This window comes from Macaca thibetana, chromosome 6 (assembly GCF_024542745.1).
Source record: "Macaca thibetana thibetana isolate TM-01 chromosome 6, ASM2454274v1, whole genome shotgun sequence".
NCBI classification, from domain to species: Eukaryota; Metazoa; Chordata; class Mammalia; order Primates; family Cercopithecidae; genus Macaca; species Macaca thibetana.
This window is the reverse complement of record NC_065583.1, coordinates 41,100,686-41,120,622: the sequence shown is the minus strand read 5'-3', so window position 1 is coordinate 41,120,622 and position 19,937 is coordinate 41,100,686. Positions and strand designations below refer to the sequence as shown.

Sequence of the window (19,937 nt, the reverse complement as noted above, 5' to 3'; positions counted from 1 at the left end):
CCACCATCTCGCCCGGCTAGTTTTTTGTATTTTTTAGTAGAGATAGCGTTTCACCATGTTAGCCAGGATAGTCTTGATCTCCTGACCTTGTGATCCGCCTGTCTCGGCCTCCCAAAGTGCTGGGATTACAGGCTTGAGCCAATGTGCCCGGCCCTGACTTCTTTTACTTAGCATTAGTTTAAGGTTCATCCAAGTTGTGGCATATATCAGTATTCGGGGTTTTTTTTTCTTTGCTGAATAATATTCCATTAAATGTACATTTCACAATTTATTTATCCATCGTCTGTTGATGAACATTTGGGTTATTTTCACGTTTTGGTTATTATGAATACTGCTGCCATAAACATTTGTGTGCAAGTTTGTGTGTAGATACATGTTTTCATTTTTCTTGAGTATATACTAAGGAGTAGAATTGATGGGTCATATGGTAATTATATGTTTAACTTTTTGAGGAACTGCTAGCTGTTTCCAAAGTAGTTGCACCATTTTACATGGAGAGGAGATAGGGAGTTATTGCATAATGGGTACAGAGTTTCTGTTTAGGATGATGAACAACATTGTAAATAGTAACAATGGGGCTGGGCGCAGTGGCTCAAGCCTGTAATCCCAGCACTTTGGGAGGTTGAGGCGGGTGGATCACGAGGTCAGGAGATCGAGACCATCCTGGCTAACATGGTGAAACCCCATCTCTACTAAAAATACAAAAAACTAGCCGGGCATGGTGGCGGGCGCCTATAGTCCCAGCTACTCGGAGGCTGAGGCGGGAGAATGGTGTGAACCTGGGAGGCGGAGCTTGCAGTGAGCCGAGATCGTGCCACTGCACCCCAGCCTGGGCGACACAGCAAGACTCTGTCTCAAAAAAAAAAAAAAAAAAAAAAGTAACAATGGTTGCACAATATTGTGAATGCAATGAATACCACTGTATTTATTATACACTTAAAAATGGCCAAAATAGCAACTTCTATTTTAAACAGTAGTCTATAAGGTTTTTTCTATTAATTTTTTTTTTTAACGTTTTTGTTAAAAACTAAGACACAAACACACACATTAGCCTCGGCCTACACAGAGTCAAGCTCATCAACATCGTTGTGTACCACCTCCACATCTTGTCCCACTAGAAGGTCTTCAGGGGCCATTAACAAGCATGGAGCTGTCATCTTCATGATAACAATGCCATCTTCTGGAATATACCCTGAAGGACATACCTGAGGCTGTTTTATGGTTAACATTTTTTTCTGTGTAAATGAAAGGAATACACTCTAAAATAACAATAAAAAGTATAGTAGGCTGGACTGGGTGGCTCACACCTATAATCCCAGCAGTTTGGGAGGCCAAGGAGGGTGGATCCCTTGAGTCCAGGAGCCCAAGACCAGTCTGGGTTACAAGGTGAAATCCCATCTCTAAAAAAATACAAAAATTAGCTGGGCATGGTGGCATGCACCTGTAGTCTCAGCTACTTGGGAGGCTGAGGTGGGAGGATCATTGGGCCTGGGAGGCAGAGGTTGCAGTGAGCTGAGATTATGCCACTGCACTCTAGCCTGGGCAACAGAGTGTGACCCTGTCTCAAAAAAATAGAGTAAATGCATAAACCGGTAACATAGTCATGTTTTACCATTGTCGGGTATTATGTACAGTACATAACTGCATGTGCTGTGCTGTACTTTTATACAACTTGCAGAGCAGTAGGTTTGTTTATACCAGCATCACCACAAACACTGAGTAATGCATGCACTATGATGTTACAACAGCTACGATGTCACTGGGCATTAGGGAATTTTTTTTGTTTGTTTTTTTGAGATGGAGTTTCACTCTGTTGCCCAGGCTGGAGTGCAGTGGCAAAATCTCGACTCACTGTAACCTCCACCTTCCGGGTTCAAGCAATTCTCCTGCCTCAGCCTCCCGAGTAGCTGGGACTACAGGCGCACGCCACCACGCCCAGTTAATTTATTTTGTATTTTAGTAGAAACAGAGTTTCACCATGTTGCCCAGGTTGGTCTCAAACTCCTGAGCTCGGGCAATCTGCCTGCCTAGGCCTCCCAAAGTGCTAGGACTACAGGCATGAGCCACCACACCTGGCTGGGCAATAGGGATTTTTCTGCTCCATTATAATCTAGTAGAACCACCCTTGTTTATACTGCTTAAGTTTAACCGAAACATTATTATGTGATGCATAACTGTGTATATATTGCCAGAATTAAAATTAAGGCAAAAGATCACAAATCAATAACTTTGCTACACCTTAAGGAACTAGAGAAAGAAGAGCAAACTAAACCAAAGTGAGCAGAAGTTAGGAAATAAAAATTAGAGCATAGATAAATAAAATAAGGAATGGAAAAAATAGAAAATCCGTAAAACCAAGAGTTGGTTCTTTAAAAAGATCAACAAAATTGACAAACTTTTAGTCTGAGAAAAAAAAGAAAGTACAAATAACTAAAATCAGAAATGAAAGTACCAGCCTGGGCAACATAGACCCCATCTCTACAATTTTTTTTTGTTTATTTAGCCAGGCCTGGTGGCACACATCTGTGGTCCTAACTACTTGGGAGGCTATGGCTGGAGGAATGCTTGAGCCCAGGAGTTCAAGGCTGCACACCACTGCACTCCAGCCTGGGTGACAGAATGAGACCCTGGAAAACAACAAAAAGAGGAAAGAAAGAGAGAGATAGAGAGAAGAAGGAAGGGAAGGAAAGGAAGGAAAGGAAGGAAGGGAAGGAGGGAGGGAGGGAAGGAAGGAACGGAAGGAAGGGAAGGAGAGAGGCAGGAAGGGAGGGAAGGAAGGGAAGGAAAGGAAGGAAGGGAAGGAGGGAGGGAGGGAGGAAGGGAAGGAGAGAAGGAGGGAAGGGGGGAAGGAGGGAAGGAGGGAAGAAGGAAGGTTAAAGTGTAACATTACTACTGACCTTACAGAAATTAAAACGATTGAAAGAAACTATTTTGAACACTGTATGCCAAAAAATTAGATAATCTAGATGAAATAGACAAATTCCTAGGACACACTTATTGCCAAAACTGCCTCAACAACATATTTATAACAAGAGATTGAATCAATAATCAAAAATCTCACAACAAAAAAAAGTTCAAGACCAGATAGCTTCACTGGTGAATTCTACCAAATATTAAAAGACTTAACACTAATCTTACTTCAACTCTTTCAAAAAATAGAAGAGGAGGAAACTCTTTGTGTTTGTGTGTGTGTATGTGTTTTTTTTTTTTTTTTTTTTTTTTTTTTGAGACAGAGTCTTGCTCTGTCACACAGGCTGGAGTGCAATGGCACGATCTCGGCTCACTGCAACCTCCGCCTCCTGGGTTCAAGCGATTCTCCTGCCTCAGCCTCCCAAGTAGCTGGGATTACAGGCACCCAGCACCATGCCCAGCTAATTTTTGTATTTTTAGTAGAGATGGGGTTTCACTGTGTTGGTCAGGCTGGTCTCAAACTCCTGACCTCAGGTGATCCATCCTCCTCGGCCTCCCAAAGTGCTGGGATTACAGGCATGAGCCACCACACCTGGCCTAAGGATGCCACTTTTACCACTTCTATTTACTACTGTACCAGACGTTTTAGCCAGAGAAACTCAGCAAGAAAAATAAATAAAGGCATCCAATTTGGAAAGGAAGAAGTAAAACTGTATTTGCATATGATATGATTCTATAAATAGAAAATCTCATAGAATTCACAAAAAAAAACTATTAGGGATAATAAGCAAATTAAGCAGTTTCAGACTACAAGATCAACACACAAAAATTAGTTGTTTCTATGCAATAGCAATTTAAAATCCAGAAAGGAAATTAAGAAAATAATTGCATTTACATGTTTTCAAAAAGAATAAAATCCCTTGGAATACAATTACCAAAGAGGTTAAAGCCTTATAAAATGAAAACTAGAAAACATTGCTGAAATAAATTAAAGAAGACTGAAATAAATGGAAAGACATCCCTTCAATGTTTATGCATTGGAAGACTTAATATTGACACAGAACAACTGTAAAGGATTAGAGCCCAGAAATAACTCAAACATCTATAACCAATTGATTTTTGATAAGGAAGCCAAGATTATTCAATGAAAAAAAAGAAATCTCTTCAAAAATAATGCTGAGACAACTGGATAGCTAATGTGCAAAAAAAAGAAATGACATTGGACCCTTACCTCTCTCCATATACAAAAATTAACTCAGAATAGATTAACAACCTAAATAATAGAGCTAAAGCTATGAAACTGTTAGAAGAAAACCAAGGGATTAATCTTCATGACCTCTGATTTGGCAATGAATTCTTAGATGTGACACGAAAAGCATGAGCAACAAAATTGATAAATTGGACTTCATAAAAATTAAAAACTTCAGTGCATGAAAGGACACTATCAAGAAAGTGAAAAGACAGCCTTTGAATAGGAGAAAATTATGAAAATTATATATCTAATAAAGGTCTAGTATACAGCATATATAAAGAAATTTTACAACTCAACAACAAAAAAGACAATCCAATTTTGTTTTGTTTTATTTTATTTTATTTTATTTTATTTTATTATTTTTTGAGACGGAGGCTCGCTCTGTCGCCCAGGCTGGAGTGCTCCACTCACGGCAAGCTCCGCCTCCCAGGTTCACGCCATTCTCCTGCCTCAGCCTCCCGTGTAGCTGGGACTACAGGCGCCCGCCACCGTGCCCAGCTAATTTTGGTATTTTTAGTAGAGACGGGGTTTCACCATGTTAGCCAGGATGGTCTCGATCTCCTGACCTCGTGATCCACCCGCCTCGACCTCCCAAAGTGCTGGGATTACAGGCTTGAGCCACTGCGCCCAGCCCCATTGTTACTATTTACAATGTTGTTCATCATCCTAAACAGAAACTCTGTACCCATTATGCAATAACTCCCTATCTCCTCTCCCCCTAAAGCCTATTCACCTTTAATCTACTTACTGCCTCACTGAATTTGCCTGTTATAGATATTCAGCATAAGCGGAATCATACAATATGTGTCCTTTTGTGTCTGGCTTATTTCACTTAGCATAATGCTGTCAAGGTTTATCTATGTTGTAACATGTATCAGATGTCATTACTTTCTGGGACTAAATAATATTCCATTGTATGTGTATACCACATTTTGTGTATTCATTTATCCACTAGTGGACACTTGAATCATTTCCATGTTTTAGCTATAGTGTATAGTGTTGATATGAACATTTTGGTACAAAATTTTGTTTGGAAATGCCTTTCCTATTATTTTGGGTATATAATGAGGAGTACAATTATTGGATTATATGATAAAATTAATTATATATTTAACTTTTTGACAAACTGCCAAACTGTTTTCCACAGTGGCTGTACCATATCACATCCCCACCAACAATTTATGAGGGATACTCCTTCTCCATCTTCTTGGCAGCACTTGTTTACATTTTGTTGTTATTGTTGTTGTTGATTAGCACTATACTCGTGAATGTGAAGTGGTAAGTGGTATCTCATTGTGGCTTTTCTTTTTTTCTTTCTTTCTTTTTTTTTTTTTTTTTTTAGACAGCTAGCTGTTTCAAACATTGCCACAATGTTTGAAAATGTTTCAAACATTGCCACAGTGTTTGAAAATGTCTTGCTTTGTTGCCCAGGCTGGAGTACAGTGGCACAATTTCTCAATCTTGGTTCACTGCAATCCCTGCTTCCCATGTTCAAGCAATTCTCCTGCCTCAGCCTCCCAAGTAGCTGGGATTACAGGCACCCACCAACAGGCCCGACTAATTTTTGTATTTTTAGTAAATACAGGGTTTCGCTATGTTGGCCAGGTTGGTCTCGAACTCCTGACCTCAAATGATCTGCCCGCCTCAGCCTCCCAAAGTGCTGGGATTACATACGTGAGCCACTGCCCCCAGGCTCTTGTTGTATTTTGGTTTGCATTACCTTAATGGCCAATGATTTTGACCATCTTTTCTTATGTTTGCTAGCCATTTCTATAATTTCTTTGTGGCAATGTTTAGTCAAGTTCTTTGCCCAGGTTTTAATTTGGCTGTTTGTTTTTGGCATTTTACTAATGAATAATAATATTAAGCATCTTTTCGTGTACTTTCAGGTATTTGTGTACCTTTTCCCTTTTTTTTACTTGATTTGGTTGCCTTTTTGTTGCTGAGTTGTAAGAATCCTATATATACTCTGGGTAGTAAACCATTACCAGGCATATACTTTGCAACACTTTCTCCCATTTTGTAGGTTGTCTTTTCACTTTATTTGGTAATGCCTTTTGATGCACAAAAGCTTTTAATTTTGTTGAAGTCCAGTTTATTATTATTTTATTATTTATTTTGTTGCTCAGGCTTTTGGAGTCATATCTAATAATCCACTGCTAAATCAGAGGCCACAAAGATTAATTCCTGTGTTTTCTTCTAAGAGCTTTATGGTTTTGGTTCTTACACTTAGGTAATCAATTAATGTGGAATTAATTTTTGTATATGATTTGAGGTAAGGGTCCAACTTCATGCATCTGCATATGGATATCCAGGTGTCCCTTTGCCATTAGTTGAAACTAGTGTTTCCTTGTTGGATGTTCTTGACACCCTTGTCAAAATCAGTTTCCCATAGACACATGAGTTTATTTCTGAACTCTCACTTCTATTCCATTGATCTCTCTGCTTATCCTTATGCTACTACCACACTGTCTTAGTTACTGTTGCTTTGCAATAATGTTTTGAAATCAGGAAAAGCGAATCCTCCAACTTTGCCCTTCTTTTACAAAGTTGTTTTGTCTATTCTGCACCCACTGAACTTCTATATAAACTTTACAATTAGCTTGTCAATTTCTATAAAGAAACCAGCTAGGATTCTTATAAGACTTTCATCGAGATTTTAAAGTAGCAGCCACGGTTCTGTGCCACCCCATGACTAGGGTCTCAGCAAGAGCCCAGGTAATGACAGGGTAAGGAGAAAGCCCAGGCTCAGTCGCCACCACAATGGGCCCCTCATCAAGCACACTGAATTTGTGTGGACCTGGCCTGAGAGGGGTATGGCTTTGCCCCAAACAAGTGGCATGCCATGGAGTTGCTTGAGGTTTCTAAGGACAAATAGGCCCTCAAGTTCATCAGGAAAAGGGTAGGGACACACATCTGTGCCAACAGGAAGCAAAAGAAGCTGAGCAACATCCTGGCCGCCATGAGGAAAGCACCCGCCCACAAGGAATGAGCCACCCTCCCCTTTGAGCATAATAAAAGCTTTATTTTTTTTTATGGAACTTGTGGTCCTCCTCAGCAGCCTCCCTGGCATTGGGAGGGAGGGGACGTCCAGTCTGTCCATCTGTTTGGGACCCACCCCCAGGCAGCACCACACCCTGTCCTGCATCCAAGCCCCTACCTGGGGCATGGGGCAACAGGCATAGAAGCAAGTACTGGAAATGATTTCTAATCACAATCAAATATCTCATACACACCAGAAAAAAAAAAAGAATTTCATTGAATCTGTAATTAGTGAATTAGGGGAGAATTGTCATCTTGACAATCATAAGATCTATGAGCATGGGATATTATTCCATTTACTTAAATCTTCAATTCCTTTCAACATTTTGTAGTTTTAAGAGTGTAAGTCAGCTCTGCTCTTGTTTTGTTATGTTTATTCCTAAACATTTTATTATTTTTGCTGCTATTGCAAGTGAAATTTTTTTCTTTTTTCTGTTTTTGAGACAGGGTCTCACTGTCACCCAGGCTGGGATGCAGTAGTAATATCATAGCTCACTGCAACCTCAAGCCCCAGGGCTCAAGTGAGCCTCCCACCTCCGCCTCCCAAGTAACTGGGACTACAGGTGCAAGCTACCACGCCTGCCTATTTTTTTTTTCAAGTTTTGGTAGGAACAGGCTGGGAGTGGTGGCTCACACCTGTAATCCTAGCACTTTGGGAGGCCGAGGTGGGCGGATTGCCTGAGCTCAGGAGTTTGAGACCAACCTGGGGAACATGGTGAAATCCCGTTTCTACTAAAATCCAAAAAAAAAAAAAAAAAAAAAAAAAAAAAGCCAGGTGTGGCAGCTTGTGCCTATAGTCCTAGCTACTCAGGAGGCTGAGGCAGGAGAATTGCTTGAACCCAGGAGGTGGAGGTTGCAGTGAGCTGAGATCACGCTACTCCCCTCCAGCCTGGTGATAGAGTGAGACTCTGTCTCAAACAAGCAAACAAAAAGTTTTAGTAGGAACAATGGTCTCCTTATGTTGCCTAGGCTGGTCATGAACTTCAAGGCTCAAGCGCTTCTCCTGCCTCAGCCACACAAAATGTGGGATTACAGGCATGAGCTACCACACCTGCCCAGAATTGTTTACTTAATTTAATTTTCAGAATGTGCATTCTGAGTGTATTGACATACAATAGATTTTTGTATATGGATTTTGTATTTTGCAATCTTGCTGAACTTGCTGATTAGTTTTCATGTATTTTAGTGAATCACTAGGAGTTTTTAATATATGTGATTATATAATCTGTGAATTGACATAATTTTACTTCCTACTTTTCAACCTGGATGCCATTTATTTCTTTTACTTGGCTAATTTTCATGGCAAGAACTTCTAGTACAATGTTGAATAGAGGTGGTGAGAATATACATCCTTGTTTTGTTGCTGATCTTAAGGCAAAAGCAGTCTTTTACTATTAAGTATGAAATAAACTGATTTTTTTTTTTTTTGCAGATGTCCTTTACCATGCAAGAAAGTTCCCTTCCTTCCTTTTGTTGAGTGTTTTTTCATAAGAGGTGTTGAATTTTGTCAAATGCTTCTTCTGCATTTATTTAAATAATCACGTGGTTTTTTATTTCTAATTCTATTTTTCTGATGTATTACATTAATTTTCAGATGTTAAACCTGTAAGAATTAAAGAAAGAGGAAAGAAACACGAAAGTCAGCTCAACAAAGACAGGTTTATTTTAGAGAATAAACCTGAGAGGGGCTTCTGACCAAGTTAGGTCAGAGTCACTCTCTCTTACAGACTTAGAGCTTTTAAGGGTTTGAGGCAGGAGAGTTTATCACAGGCTCAGAATGTTTCTGTGTCTCTTTGTCTTGCTTATCTGGGAGGGAGACTTTTGTGTCTGTTCCCATGCATCTTCCTGCAGTTACAGGCATGCTTCCCTTCCCACCCCCAGTCTGCTTTTAGTTTCCCTATCTTAGTGCACCTAAAGGGAAAGGAGTGTGCTTATTAGGGTCCACTGTTTTACTGGGACCTATTGTATGAGTGTGAATACATACAATAGGTCTTGGTTGTATGTATTGGTTACCCAAGAGATTTTCCCCCTCCCTCTGTGCCTGAGCTGTCTTGTCTGTGTTTTACTGTCTGCACTTTGTGGCTGGTTGTTGTTAGAATAGAAATGATTTCCTTGAAGTGCATGAGGTTAGAAAAGGAGTTGGAACTTAAAGTGGCAGTGTTTGTCCAAGATGACAGTGCTCCTGCTCTGTCAAAACCATCCTTGCACTCCTGGCATAAATCCTGATTGGTCATGGTGCATAATTATTTTTATATGTTGCTGGATTTGGTTTATTAGTGTTTTGTTGATGATTCTTGTATCCATACTAATAAGACATATTGGTCTGTAGTTTTCTCTCCTTGTGATGTCTTTTCAACCACTCTTTATTAAACTTAACCAAAGATCAGACCTATCATACACAATATCATATGTAAAAAAGAATAAGCAATTTTTAGATAGCCTAAAAGATTCAAGTCAGTGTTCAATTTCTTCCACTACATGTGATTTTAAATGTTTTATAATGAGCCTCCCACGATCTGGTAAACGAGGGGCTCTGAGCATTAGAAGAAGTGAGGTTTGTGTTGGAGAAAAGAAGACTGGATGGGAGAGAGCAAGTTTTTTCTTGAGAGCAAAACTCTTGACTTAGTGTAGAACAACAACAACGAAAAAACACACTAATGTCTGTTTGGTTCCAGATGACAAAGCAGGAGCAAAAGAGGAAGTTTATAGGGAAACTGATTTGGGATCAGAAAAGGAAGTCCTGCAACCAAAACATTCCACTGTTTCAGCATAAAGTCTGTCACCTCACACCAAATATCCAACCACAAAGTGCCATGTAGGAGTGGAGCCCTTGCATCTCTCAGTCCATTTCCCCCTGTTTGCCTCACTTCCTTCCCTGTTTAGGGCACATTATTCAGCCTTGCTTTATTAACACAACTTGCCCAACCTTTGGGCCTCTCTGAGAATGCCCTGCACCCCGACCTCTGATCTTGGTTGAATGAATTCTGTTCCCAGACTGCTGGACAAAGTTGGAAACAAAAAATCACAATCCTTGAGACTGGGACCATGACACATAGTTTATGGTCTTCAAACTCAGTTGAGCAAATATTTTTACTTGACTTTAGTGAAGTAAAATACTATTCACTGTTTCCTCACTTTCCTTTCGGTCCACTCCTCAGCCCACTCTTCAATCAGTCAAATCGGTGAAGATTTATGGAACACTTGCCATGTGCCAGGCACTGCTTTAGAGGCTGGAGATACAAAACTGAACAAGAGCAACACAATCTCTGGTCTCATGGAACTTTCAACCCAATAAAGACACAAATAAAGAAGACAATTTCTGATAGAGATAAATGCTGTGAAGAAAATCATGCATGATGTTAGGATAGAAATGATGGCAGGAGGGGGCCAGGCACAGTGGTTCACACCTGTAATCCCAGCACTTTGGAAGCCGGAGGCAGGCCATTCACGAAGTCAAGAGATCGAGACCATCCTGGCCAACAGGGTGAAACCCTGTCTCTACTAAAAATACAAAAATTAGCTGGGTGTGGTGGCACGCACCTGTAGTCCCAGCTACTTGGGAGGCTGAAGCAGGAAAATCGCTTGAACCTGAGAGACAGAGATTGCAGTGAGCCGAGATCATGCCACTGTACTCCAGCCTGGCGACAGAGTGAGACTCCATCTAAAAAAAAAAGAAAAGAAAAGAAAAGAAAAGAAAAAAATGATGGCAGGAGGAGTTCCTTTCAGATGGGGTGATATCTGAGTTGAATTCTAAACAGTGAGCCACACCTACCCATCAGCATCTTTGCCCAGAAACTTTGTCTTCCAGCAGAGTGAGACTACAAATTGACTGTTTCGGTTTTTACGCTAAAGCCAATCCCTCCACTGGTGAACTAGGTACCAGTGCCTTTTATCTACTCAAGAACATTGCTCCAGCAGGACTCCCTTTTCTCCTGTCTCATCAAATTTTCCCTCTACTGTTTCTATCTTCACACAATCATGCTATTTCTCTTATTATTATTATTTTTAAATACAAATGTGCCCAGCTGGAGCACAGTGGTGCAGTCATAGTTCATTGCTCATTGTAACGTCAAATTCCTGGCCTTAAGCAATCCTCCCATCTCAGCCTCCCAAAGCACAGGGATTACAGGCATGAGCCACTGCACCAGGCTCATCTCTCTTTTTTTTTTTTTTTTTTTGAGATGGAATCTTGCTTTGTTGACCAGGCTGGAGTGCAGTGGCATGGTCTCGGCTCACTGCAACCTCCACCTCCTGGGTTCATGCCATTCTCCGGCCTCAGCCTCCTGAGTATCTGGGACTACAGGCGCCCACCACCACGCCCAGCTAATTTTTTGTATTTTTAGTAGTGACAGGGTTTCACCATGTTAGCCAGGATGGTCTCGATCTCCTGACCTTGTGATCCGCCCGCCTCGGCCTCCCAAAGTGCTGGGATTACAGGCGTGAGCCACCACGTCCGGCCATCTCTCATCTTAAAAAACATAAATGCGGTCAGGCACAGTAGCTCATGCCTGTAATCCTAGCACTTTGGGAGGTTGAGGTGGGCAGATCACCGGAGGTCAGGAGTTCGAGACCAGCCTGACCAACATGGAGAAACTCCATCTCTACTAAAAATACAAAATTAGCTGGGCGTGGTGGTAGGTGCCTGTAATCCCAGCTACTTGGGAGGCTGAGGCAGGAGAATTGCTTGAACCCAGGAGGCAGAAGTTGCAGTGAGCCGAGATCAAACCATTGTACTCCAGCCTGGGTGGGCAACAAGAGCGAAACTCCGTCTTAAAAAACAACAACAACAACAAACGTAACAGCATACTCACTGGTGAGAAACTGAAAGCTTTCCCTCTAAGATCATGAGCAAGGGAAGTTCCTTCCTTCCTTCCTTCCTTCTTCCTTCCTTCCTTCCTTTTTTCCATCAGTCTTCCTTCCTTCCTTCTTTCCGTCAGCCTGCCTTCCTTCCTTCCTTCCTTCCTTCCTTCCTTCCTTCCTTCCTCCCTTCCTTCCTTCCTTCCTTCCTTTCTTCCCTCTTTCCTTTCTCTCTCTCTCTTTCTTTCTTTCTTTCAACAGAGTCTCACTCTGTCGCCCAGGTTGGAGTGCAGTTGCACGATCTTGGCTCACTGCAGCTCAGTCTCCTAGGTTCACACCATTCTCCTGCCTCAGCCTCCCGAGTAGCTGGGATTACAGGTACCTGCCACCACTCCCGGCTAATGTTTTGTATTTTTGTAGAGACAGGGTTTCACCGTGTTAGCCAGGATGGTCTTGAACTCCTGCCCACCTCAGCCTCCCAAAGTGCTGGGATTACAGGCGTGAGCCACCTCGCCCACTGGGAAGTACTTTCAATACTTCTATTTAGCATAGCACTGTAAGTCCTAGCCAGAGCAATTGGGCAGGAAAAAGAAATAAAAGGCATCCAAATTGAAAAAGAAGAAGTAAAATTATCTCCAGTCGTAAATGACATGATCTTATATGTAGAAACCCCTAAACATTCCAAAAAGCCTGTTATAACTAATAAACAAATTTAGTAAAGTAGCAGGATACAAAATCAACACAGAAAAATCACTGTTTCTATATACTAACCATGAACAATCTGAAAAGGATATTAAGAAAACAGTTTCACTTACAATAGCATGAAAAAGAATAATAAAATACTTGGGAATAAACTTCACCAAGGAGGCAAAAGACTTGTACAATGAAAACTACAAAATTCTCAGAGAAATTAAAGATACAAATAAATAGAAAATTAATCCATGTTCATTGGTAGTCTTTTTTTTTTTTTTTTTTTTTTGAGATGGAATCTTGCTCTGTCGCCCAGGCTGGAGTGCAGTGGCCGGATCACAGCTCACTGCAAACTCCGCCTCCCGGGTCTACGCCATTCTCCTGCCTCAGCCTCCCGAGTAGCTGGGACTACAGGTGCCCGCCACCTCGCCCGGCTAGATTTTTGTATTTTTGGTAGAGATGGGGTTTCACCGTGTTAGCCAGGCTGGTCTCGATCTCCTGACCTTGTGATTCGCCCGTCTCGGCCTCCCAAAGTGCTGGGATTACAGGCTTGAGCCACCGCCCCCGGCCTCATTGGTAGTCTTAATATTTTTATGATAGCAACACTTTCTAAAGTGATCTACAGATATAATGCATTTCTTAGCAAAATGCAATGGCTTTTTTTTTTTTCAGAAATGGAAAAATTCACTTCAAAATATGGACCCTCAAGGGATCCTGAATGACCAAAATAATCTTGGGGAAAAAAAGAACGAAGTTGGAGATCTCATGCATCCTGATTTCAAAACTTATTACTAAGTTGCAGTAATCAAAACAGTGTGGTACTAGCATAAAGACAGACACATAGACCAAGGAATAGAATAGAAAGCTCAGAAATAAGCCCTCACGTATATGGTCAAATGATTTTGACAAAGGTGCCAAGGCTATTCAATAGATAAAAGGAGGTCTTTTCATACAATGGCACTGGGGAAAATGGATATTCATATGCAAAAGAATGAAGTTGGATCTTTACTTTATACCTTATATAAAAATTAAAAATTGATCAAGTTGCTACAAGAGCAAAAATTATAAAACTCTTAGAAGAAAACATAAGGCCGGGCACGGTGGCTCACGTGTGCAATACCAGCACTTTGGGAGGCTGAGGCAGGTGGATCACGAGGTCAGGAGTTTGAGACCAGCCTGGCCAACATGGCGAAACCCTGTCTCTAGTAAAAATACACAAAATTAGCTGGGCCTTGTGGCAGGCACCTGTAATCCCAGCTACTCAGGAGGCTGAGGCAGGAGAATCGCTTAAACCTGGGAGGCGGAGGTTGCAATGAGCTGAGATTGTGCCATTGCACTCCAGCCTGGGCAACAAGAGTGAAACTCTGTCGGCCGGGCGCGGTGGCTCAAGCCTGTAATCCCAGCACTTTGGGAGGCCGAGGCGGGTGGATCACGAGGTCAGGAGATTGAGACTATCCTGGCTAACATGGTGAAACCCCGTCTCTACTAAAAATACAAAAAACTAGCCGGGCGTGGTGGCGGGCGCCTGTAGTCTCAGCTACTTGGGAGGCTGAGGCAGGAGAATGGCGTGAACCCGGGAGGCGGAGCTTGCAGTGAGCCGAGATCACGCCACTGCACTCCAGCCTGGGAGACACAGGGAGACTCCGTCTCAAAAAAAAAAAAAAAAAAAAAAAAGAGTGAAACTCTGTCTTAAGAAAAAAAAAAAAAGGATAGTCAACCTGTATAACATATCAATCCTCAACAATATCTGCTCCCTTTTTTTTTTTTCTGAGACAGAGTCTCGCTCTGTAGCCCAGGCTGGAGTGCAGTGGCACCATTTTGGCTTACTGCAACCTCTGCCTCCCAGGTTTGAGTGAGCGGTTCTCCTGCCTCAGCGTCCTGAGTAGCTGGAATTACAGGCACATGCCACCACACCCAGCTAATTTTTGTATTTTTAGTAGAGACAAGGTTTCACCATGTTGGCCAGGATGGTCTCAATCTCTTGACCTCATGATCCGCCCACCTCAGCCTCCCAAAGTGCTGGGATTACAGGCGTGAGCCACCGCACCTGGCCCAGATAATATTACTCTTTTTTTCTTTTTTTTTCTTTTTTTTTGAGGCAGAGTCTCGCTCTGTGGCAGGCTGGAGTGCAGTCGCGCGATCTGGGCTCACTGCAAGCTCCGCCCCCGGGTTCACGCCATTCTCCTGCCTCAGCCTCCCGATTAGCTGGGACTACAGGCGTCCGCCACCATACCCGGCTCATTTTTTGTATTTTTTTTTAGTAGAGACAGGGTTTTACCGTGTTAGCCAGGATGGTTATTACTCTTAATTTTTTTTTTTTGCAATGGGATATTTTACATCTCCACTACTGCCTTAGTCAGCTCAGGCTACCATAACAAAATATCATAGACTGGTGGCTTAACCAACAGAAATTTATATATATTCTCACAGTTATTTCTCACACATAAAAAAACTATCTTTTAGTGTTTTCACCTCCCTCCCCCAGCCACTGGATTGGAATTCCCTAAGGGCATGGATGTTTCTGATTCATCTTTGTATTCCAGGCTTTAGCACAAGGCCTGAGGTGAAATGGGGTTCTGTAACCATTTGATGAAGTGTAATCAGAGCTATTCAAGGAGGGGAAAGAAACTGCCTTGAGATGATTAATTATCTGATACTTGAAATCTCCCAACTGGCTGGTTGAAGGCCCCTTGGGGACATTCCAGTGAGTGTCCAGCTAATTGAACTGTTTTCTGACACAGTTTGAGTCTGGTTCTGGTAATGTCTGTAACTCTTTTATCAATGTTAATTTCCATTCCCCATTCAGATCTGTGTAGCTCTGGACATTGGCCAGAGGCAAGTGCTGGGCCTATATACCTCCTCCCACCTCTCTCCCATGTTCCCTGAGAGGCAGGCATCTAGCTTTCTAATGGATGTGGCTGCCTCCTTATTGAAATGAAGAAGGGACTCAGAAGAAACAGCACCTCTTGATGGCTGATACCCTAGGTCTCTGAGCTAATGTGGACTAGAGGACACATCCTGTTTATTCTGAAGTTTTGAAGAGTCTGAGATGCTATCCTACTTGCCAATCAGAGTCAGCCTGAAAAGGTTATCTACATATGTACTAACAGAACACAGGATCTCTAATTCAGAGACCGACTGCATCTTGCGTCAGTTCCCCAGGCCCAAATTCCCCATTATGTCGGGGAGTGACACAGTGAAAGCCTCTGGGTGTAGAGAGGTTTACAAGAGAGGAACCCTAATATTATGAAACTCAGAGCTTGTGCAGGATAGGAGGCTGTCCCTCTTCCTTGAGTGGTAAGGGAGACAAACAGAGAGGGAGAGGGAGGGTGTGTGTGTGTGTGTGTGAGAGAGAGAGAGAGAGAGAGACAGAGAGAGAGAACAAGGAAATAAGCAAATGGTTGTGGGTTTTATTACCTTTGAAAGGGAGCAGTTGGCTCTTGGGAAGTGCATAGGAGAGGAAATATTTTGTATCTTCCAAATATCATTCAAATGTCTTTTAATCCAGATGCCGATAATCTGCTCAGAAAGCCCTGACTGCACACTCATTGTTTCTCCCATGTAGCCCTAGCCAGGAGTCCTTTCCTGGCTCCTTCTATCCCCGCAGTTCTTTTCTTGGGGAGGACAGGTAGGGTTTCTTAGGGAGTTAGGATGAAGAAAGCCTAAGTGTGATGAATTCCCCATCCAGCACTGTGCCCAGCACATAGCAGACATCCAATAAAGGTCTGTTAAATGAATGACAAGGATCCATTGTTTAAGATTTTAATAAAGATGGGGCAAAGGGTTGAGCTGGTCGAAAAGTCCTCAACGTCCTGACGGGACGCCCCTGAAGCCAAGGCAGTTTGAGCCCATTCATTATTCTCTCCTGGATCTTAGGCAAAGCCCCGGGCCCCTTGGAGCAGCACCAGGGTTCCCGACACCCCCACCGACAGGGTCGAACGTGCACAGGCTGGGACCACGCCGGAGTTCATTGAGCCCTCTTGGGGGAGGGCAGTTCCAGGGACCAGGAAGGGATTTCCGTCCAGTGCCAGGTTATCCACCTGGGGCAGCTCGTCAGGCCGCGGTCTCCTGTTCAGTCTGTTGCAGCTGAGATCGAGCACTCTGAGCTTGGCCGGCAGTCCTTTAGGCACCTGTTCCAGCCCAGCGAACGACAGATTGAGGGAGTTTAGGGCGCTGGACCACATACATCTCGGAGCGCTAGGGTTTGCGGTGGCGCGCAGCGAGTTGTGGCTGAGGTCTAGGCTGTGGGGCTGCACACCTGCCGCCGCCAGTGCAGCGCACACGCCTGTGGGCGTCTCCATTCCTGTGTTGCGCAGCGCTAGATTCTGGAGGGCCGGGAACTTGTGGGGACAGAGAGCCGCGATCAGTCCGCGTTCGCCCAGTCCAGGATTGTCAGACAGGTCTAGGCTGGTGAGGGCCGGGAAAGCGCGGACCTGTTCGCAGGAAAAGGCAGGCGAGTGTGCTTGGGCAATGCTCAGTACCTTGAGGCCTGGCTTGAGCCACTGCTGCAGCTCGGCGAGCCAGGAACGCCCTGTCGCCCACGACACGTTGCGTAGGCGCAAGCTGGAGAGTGCAAGCCCTGTGGCTTCCAGAGGCAGGGGAGGCATGGTGCCGGTTATCTCTAGGTCCTCGAGCGTCAGTTCCTGGAGGCGGGAGTACGCTAGTACACGCAAGGCGCCTACCAGTAGCTGAGCAGGAACCTGTGCGGCTCCTACTGTGAGCCGCCGCACGCGGAGAGCCTTGACCGTGTCAGCATACTGCCGCGGGTCGGCGTCGGGATCGACGCGCGTTAGAAACGGCTCTAGGCTGAGACCGCCGACACGGATCTCCACCTCGACTGCAGAAACACACTGGAAAGCTTCGGACCAGTCGGGATGAGGTTCGGAGAAGTTGCAGACGCAGCGGAAATCTTCATCGTCCAGCTCACAAGGTTCTGGCGTGGTCGCAGAGACGTGCACCAGCGGCAGCAGCAGCAGCAACAAGCAGGATGCGCGCTCCTGGGGAGAGAGCACAGGTTTAGGAGGCCCCATCCGACCCTGTGGCTCCCGAGTGGCACACGTTCGACCCCAAGACCCTACACTCACCATGGTCGATAAGTCTTCCCAGCCTCTGAGCTCCGGACAGGCTCTGGAAGGGCTCTAGCTTCTTTCCTAAACAGCGGCACCCGCCAGCTTCCAGGCTTCACACTTGTGAACTTGTGAATACTTGTGAACTGTCTCTAAGAGTTTACGTAATCCTGGGATGTCATTCAGTTCCCTCCTCTGTGAACCCTGATCACCTCCCCACCTCTCTTCCTCCCAGCCAGCCCCCTTCCTTTCTTGGAAATATAGCAGTGAAGGATGTTTCAGGGAGGGGAGCCCTAACAGGAAGGATTCTGCAGGGCATCTAGGGTTCTGTGTCTCCTGGCAGTGTCCTGATGACTCAAGCGCCCCAGGCGGTGAATGCCCTGATGACTTAGGCGCCTAAGGCGTCTCTGGTGGGTATGGGAAAAAGATGATCCTCAGTGCCTTAGGCAGTACCATACTCTGCACTATGCAAACCCCCAAACCACCACGTTATATCCCAGAGACTCTACTTGATTCGTTTCTTTGACTTCTTCCTTGTCTTGGTTTATGTTGATCTCCCGCCACCCAAATCCAAGTCCCTGATTATCCTCAGATATTTAACTGGTTGTTTTGTGGAAGAGATTGTGAACCTCATCTGTTGGCACCAAGGGATGGAATTAGGTTCAAGAAAAGGAAGTTGCTCTGAAGACAAATTCCCCCTTCCTTTTTTTTCCTTGCTCCTTTGATTAAGTAATAACTTTCTTAAAAGTGGAGATGTTTAACAGAGACACATTGGCCAAGTCGCTCGGTCACTTACAGTATCCATTTTCTGTCCTGAATTGTGAAGCAAGGTATTTTGAACCAGTTTTCCCACTTGCACCTTGCTCTCTCCTGCCCTCCTCTCAGTACAATCTCTGTGCCCTAGGAAGGAAGGGATGGGACTATGTTGAATGAGGATTAATTAGTAACTCACCAGTTTTGCAAAAAACAAACAAAAACAGAAAACAAAACAAAACGAAAAAACAGCAAATGTCCCAGAGGATAAGGAGCTATGCAGTTACAACAGCCCTCACAGGTCCACATCCCTAGACCTCTGGGGAAAGAACTATATGAAAGTCTTTTTTTTTTTTTTTTTTTAGACCGAGTTTTGCTGTGTTGCCCAGGCTGGAGTGCAGTGGTGTGATCTTGGTTCACTGCAACCTCTGCCTCCCAGGTTCAAGCGATTCTCTTGCCTCAGATTCCCAAGTAGCTGGGATTACAGGAGCCCACCACCACGCCCAACTAATTATTGTAGTTTTAGGAGAGACAGGGTTTCACTCTGTTGGCCAGGCACTCCTGACCTCAGGTGATTTGCCCACCTTGGCCTCTCAAAGTGCTGGGATTACAGGTGAGAGCCACTACATTTGGCCTGAATGTCTTTTTTATTTTTATTTTATTTGTATTTGTATTCTTATTATTTATTTATTTTTAATTTATTTTTAATTTTTGAGACGGAGTTTCGCTCTTGTTGCCCAGGCTGGAGTGCAATGGCACAATCTCGGCTCACTGCAATCTCCGCCTCCCGGGTTCCAGCAATTCTCCTGCCTCAGCTTCCTGAGCAGCTGGAATTACAGGGATGCGCCACTACCCCTGGCTAATTTTGTATTTTTAATAGAGATGGGGTTTCTCCATGTTGGTCAGGCTGGTCTCGAACTCCCGACCTCAAGTGATCCACCCGCCTCAGCCTCTCAAAGTGCTGGGATTACAGGTGTGAGCCACCGTGCCTGACCGAAAGTCTTTTTTAAATTCCCACTTCCTCTTTAATTGAGAAGTAGCTGCAGATTTGTCCCCAGTCCAAACAAGAAGGCTCATCACTGCCCCCTGTGGGTCCTGTTGGGCATACCCCAATGCACTGGGCCATGCCCTGGTGCCATGCCAGGCCTCTGTGATATCCCTGAAGACCAAGATGTGAGTATATCTGACTTGAAGTCAGCCAGTCTTGGAATCCCAGCTTTACCACTGAGGTTGTGAGACTTGGGCCTCCCTTTTGTGAAACGGAGATGATAGTATTACCTGTTTGTGAGTAAAGTCTTTGGCACAGAACCACATCTTTTCAGTGTAGTCTTGATGACTAGTCTTCTTTCTCAGAGTCTGCATTCAGAGAACTCAGGCCCCTGAAGTCTGACACCTCATCATCTTAGGGGTGGGGAGGTGCAAGTTAA

At 43.9% G+C, this 19,937-nt stretch overlaps 2 protein-coding genes across 2 annotated transcripts in view; both read right to left on the bottom strand.

Moving 5' to 3' along the window:
• Nucleotides 1-19,937, bottom strand: part of PFDN1 (prefoldin subunit 1) — a 381,910-nt gene that overhangs the window by 359,971 nt on the left and 2,002 nt on the right. The gene's annotated exons all lie outside the window — the stretch shown is intronic.
• Nucleotides 16,442-18,410, bottom strand: CD14 (CD14 molecule). Its single transcript, XM_050795066.1, has 2 exons — nt 17,776-18,410; nt 16,442-17,688 (listed from the first exon to the last, which is right to left on the bottom strand). Exons 1-2 carry the CDS (start codon nt 17,776-17,778, stop codon nt 16,564-16,566), a joined length of 1,128 nt encoding a protein of 375 aa, XP_050651023.1. The 5' UTR covers nt 17,779-18,410; the 3' UTR covers nt 16,442-16,563.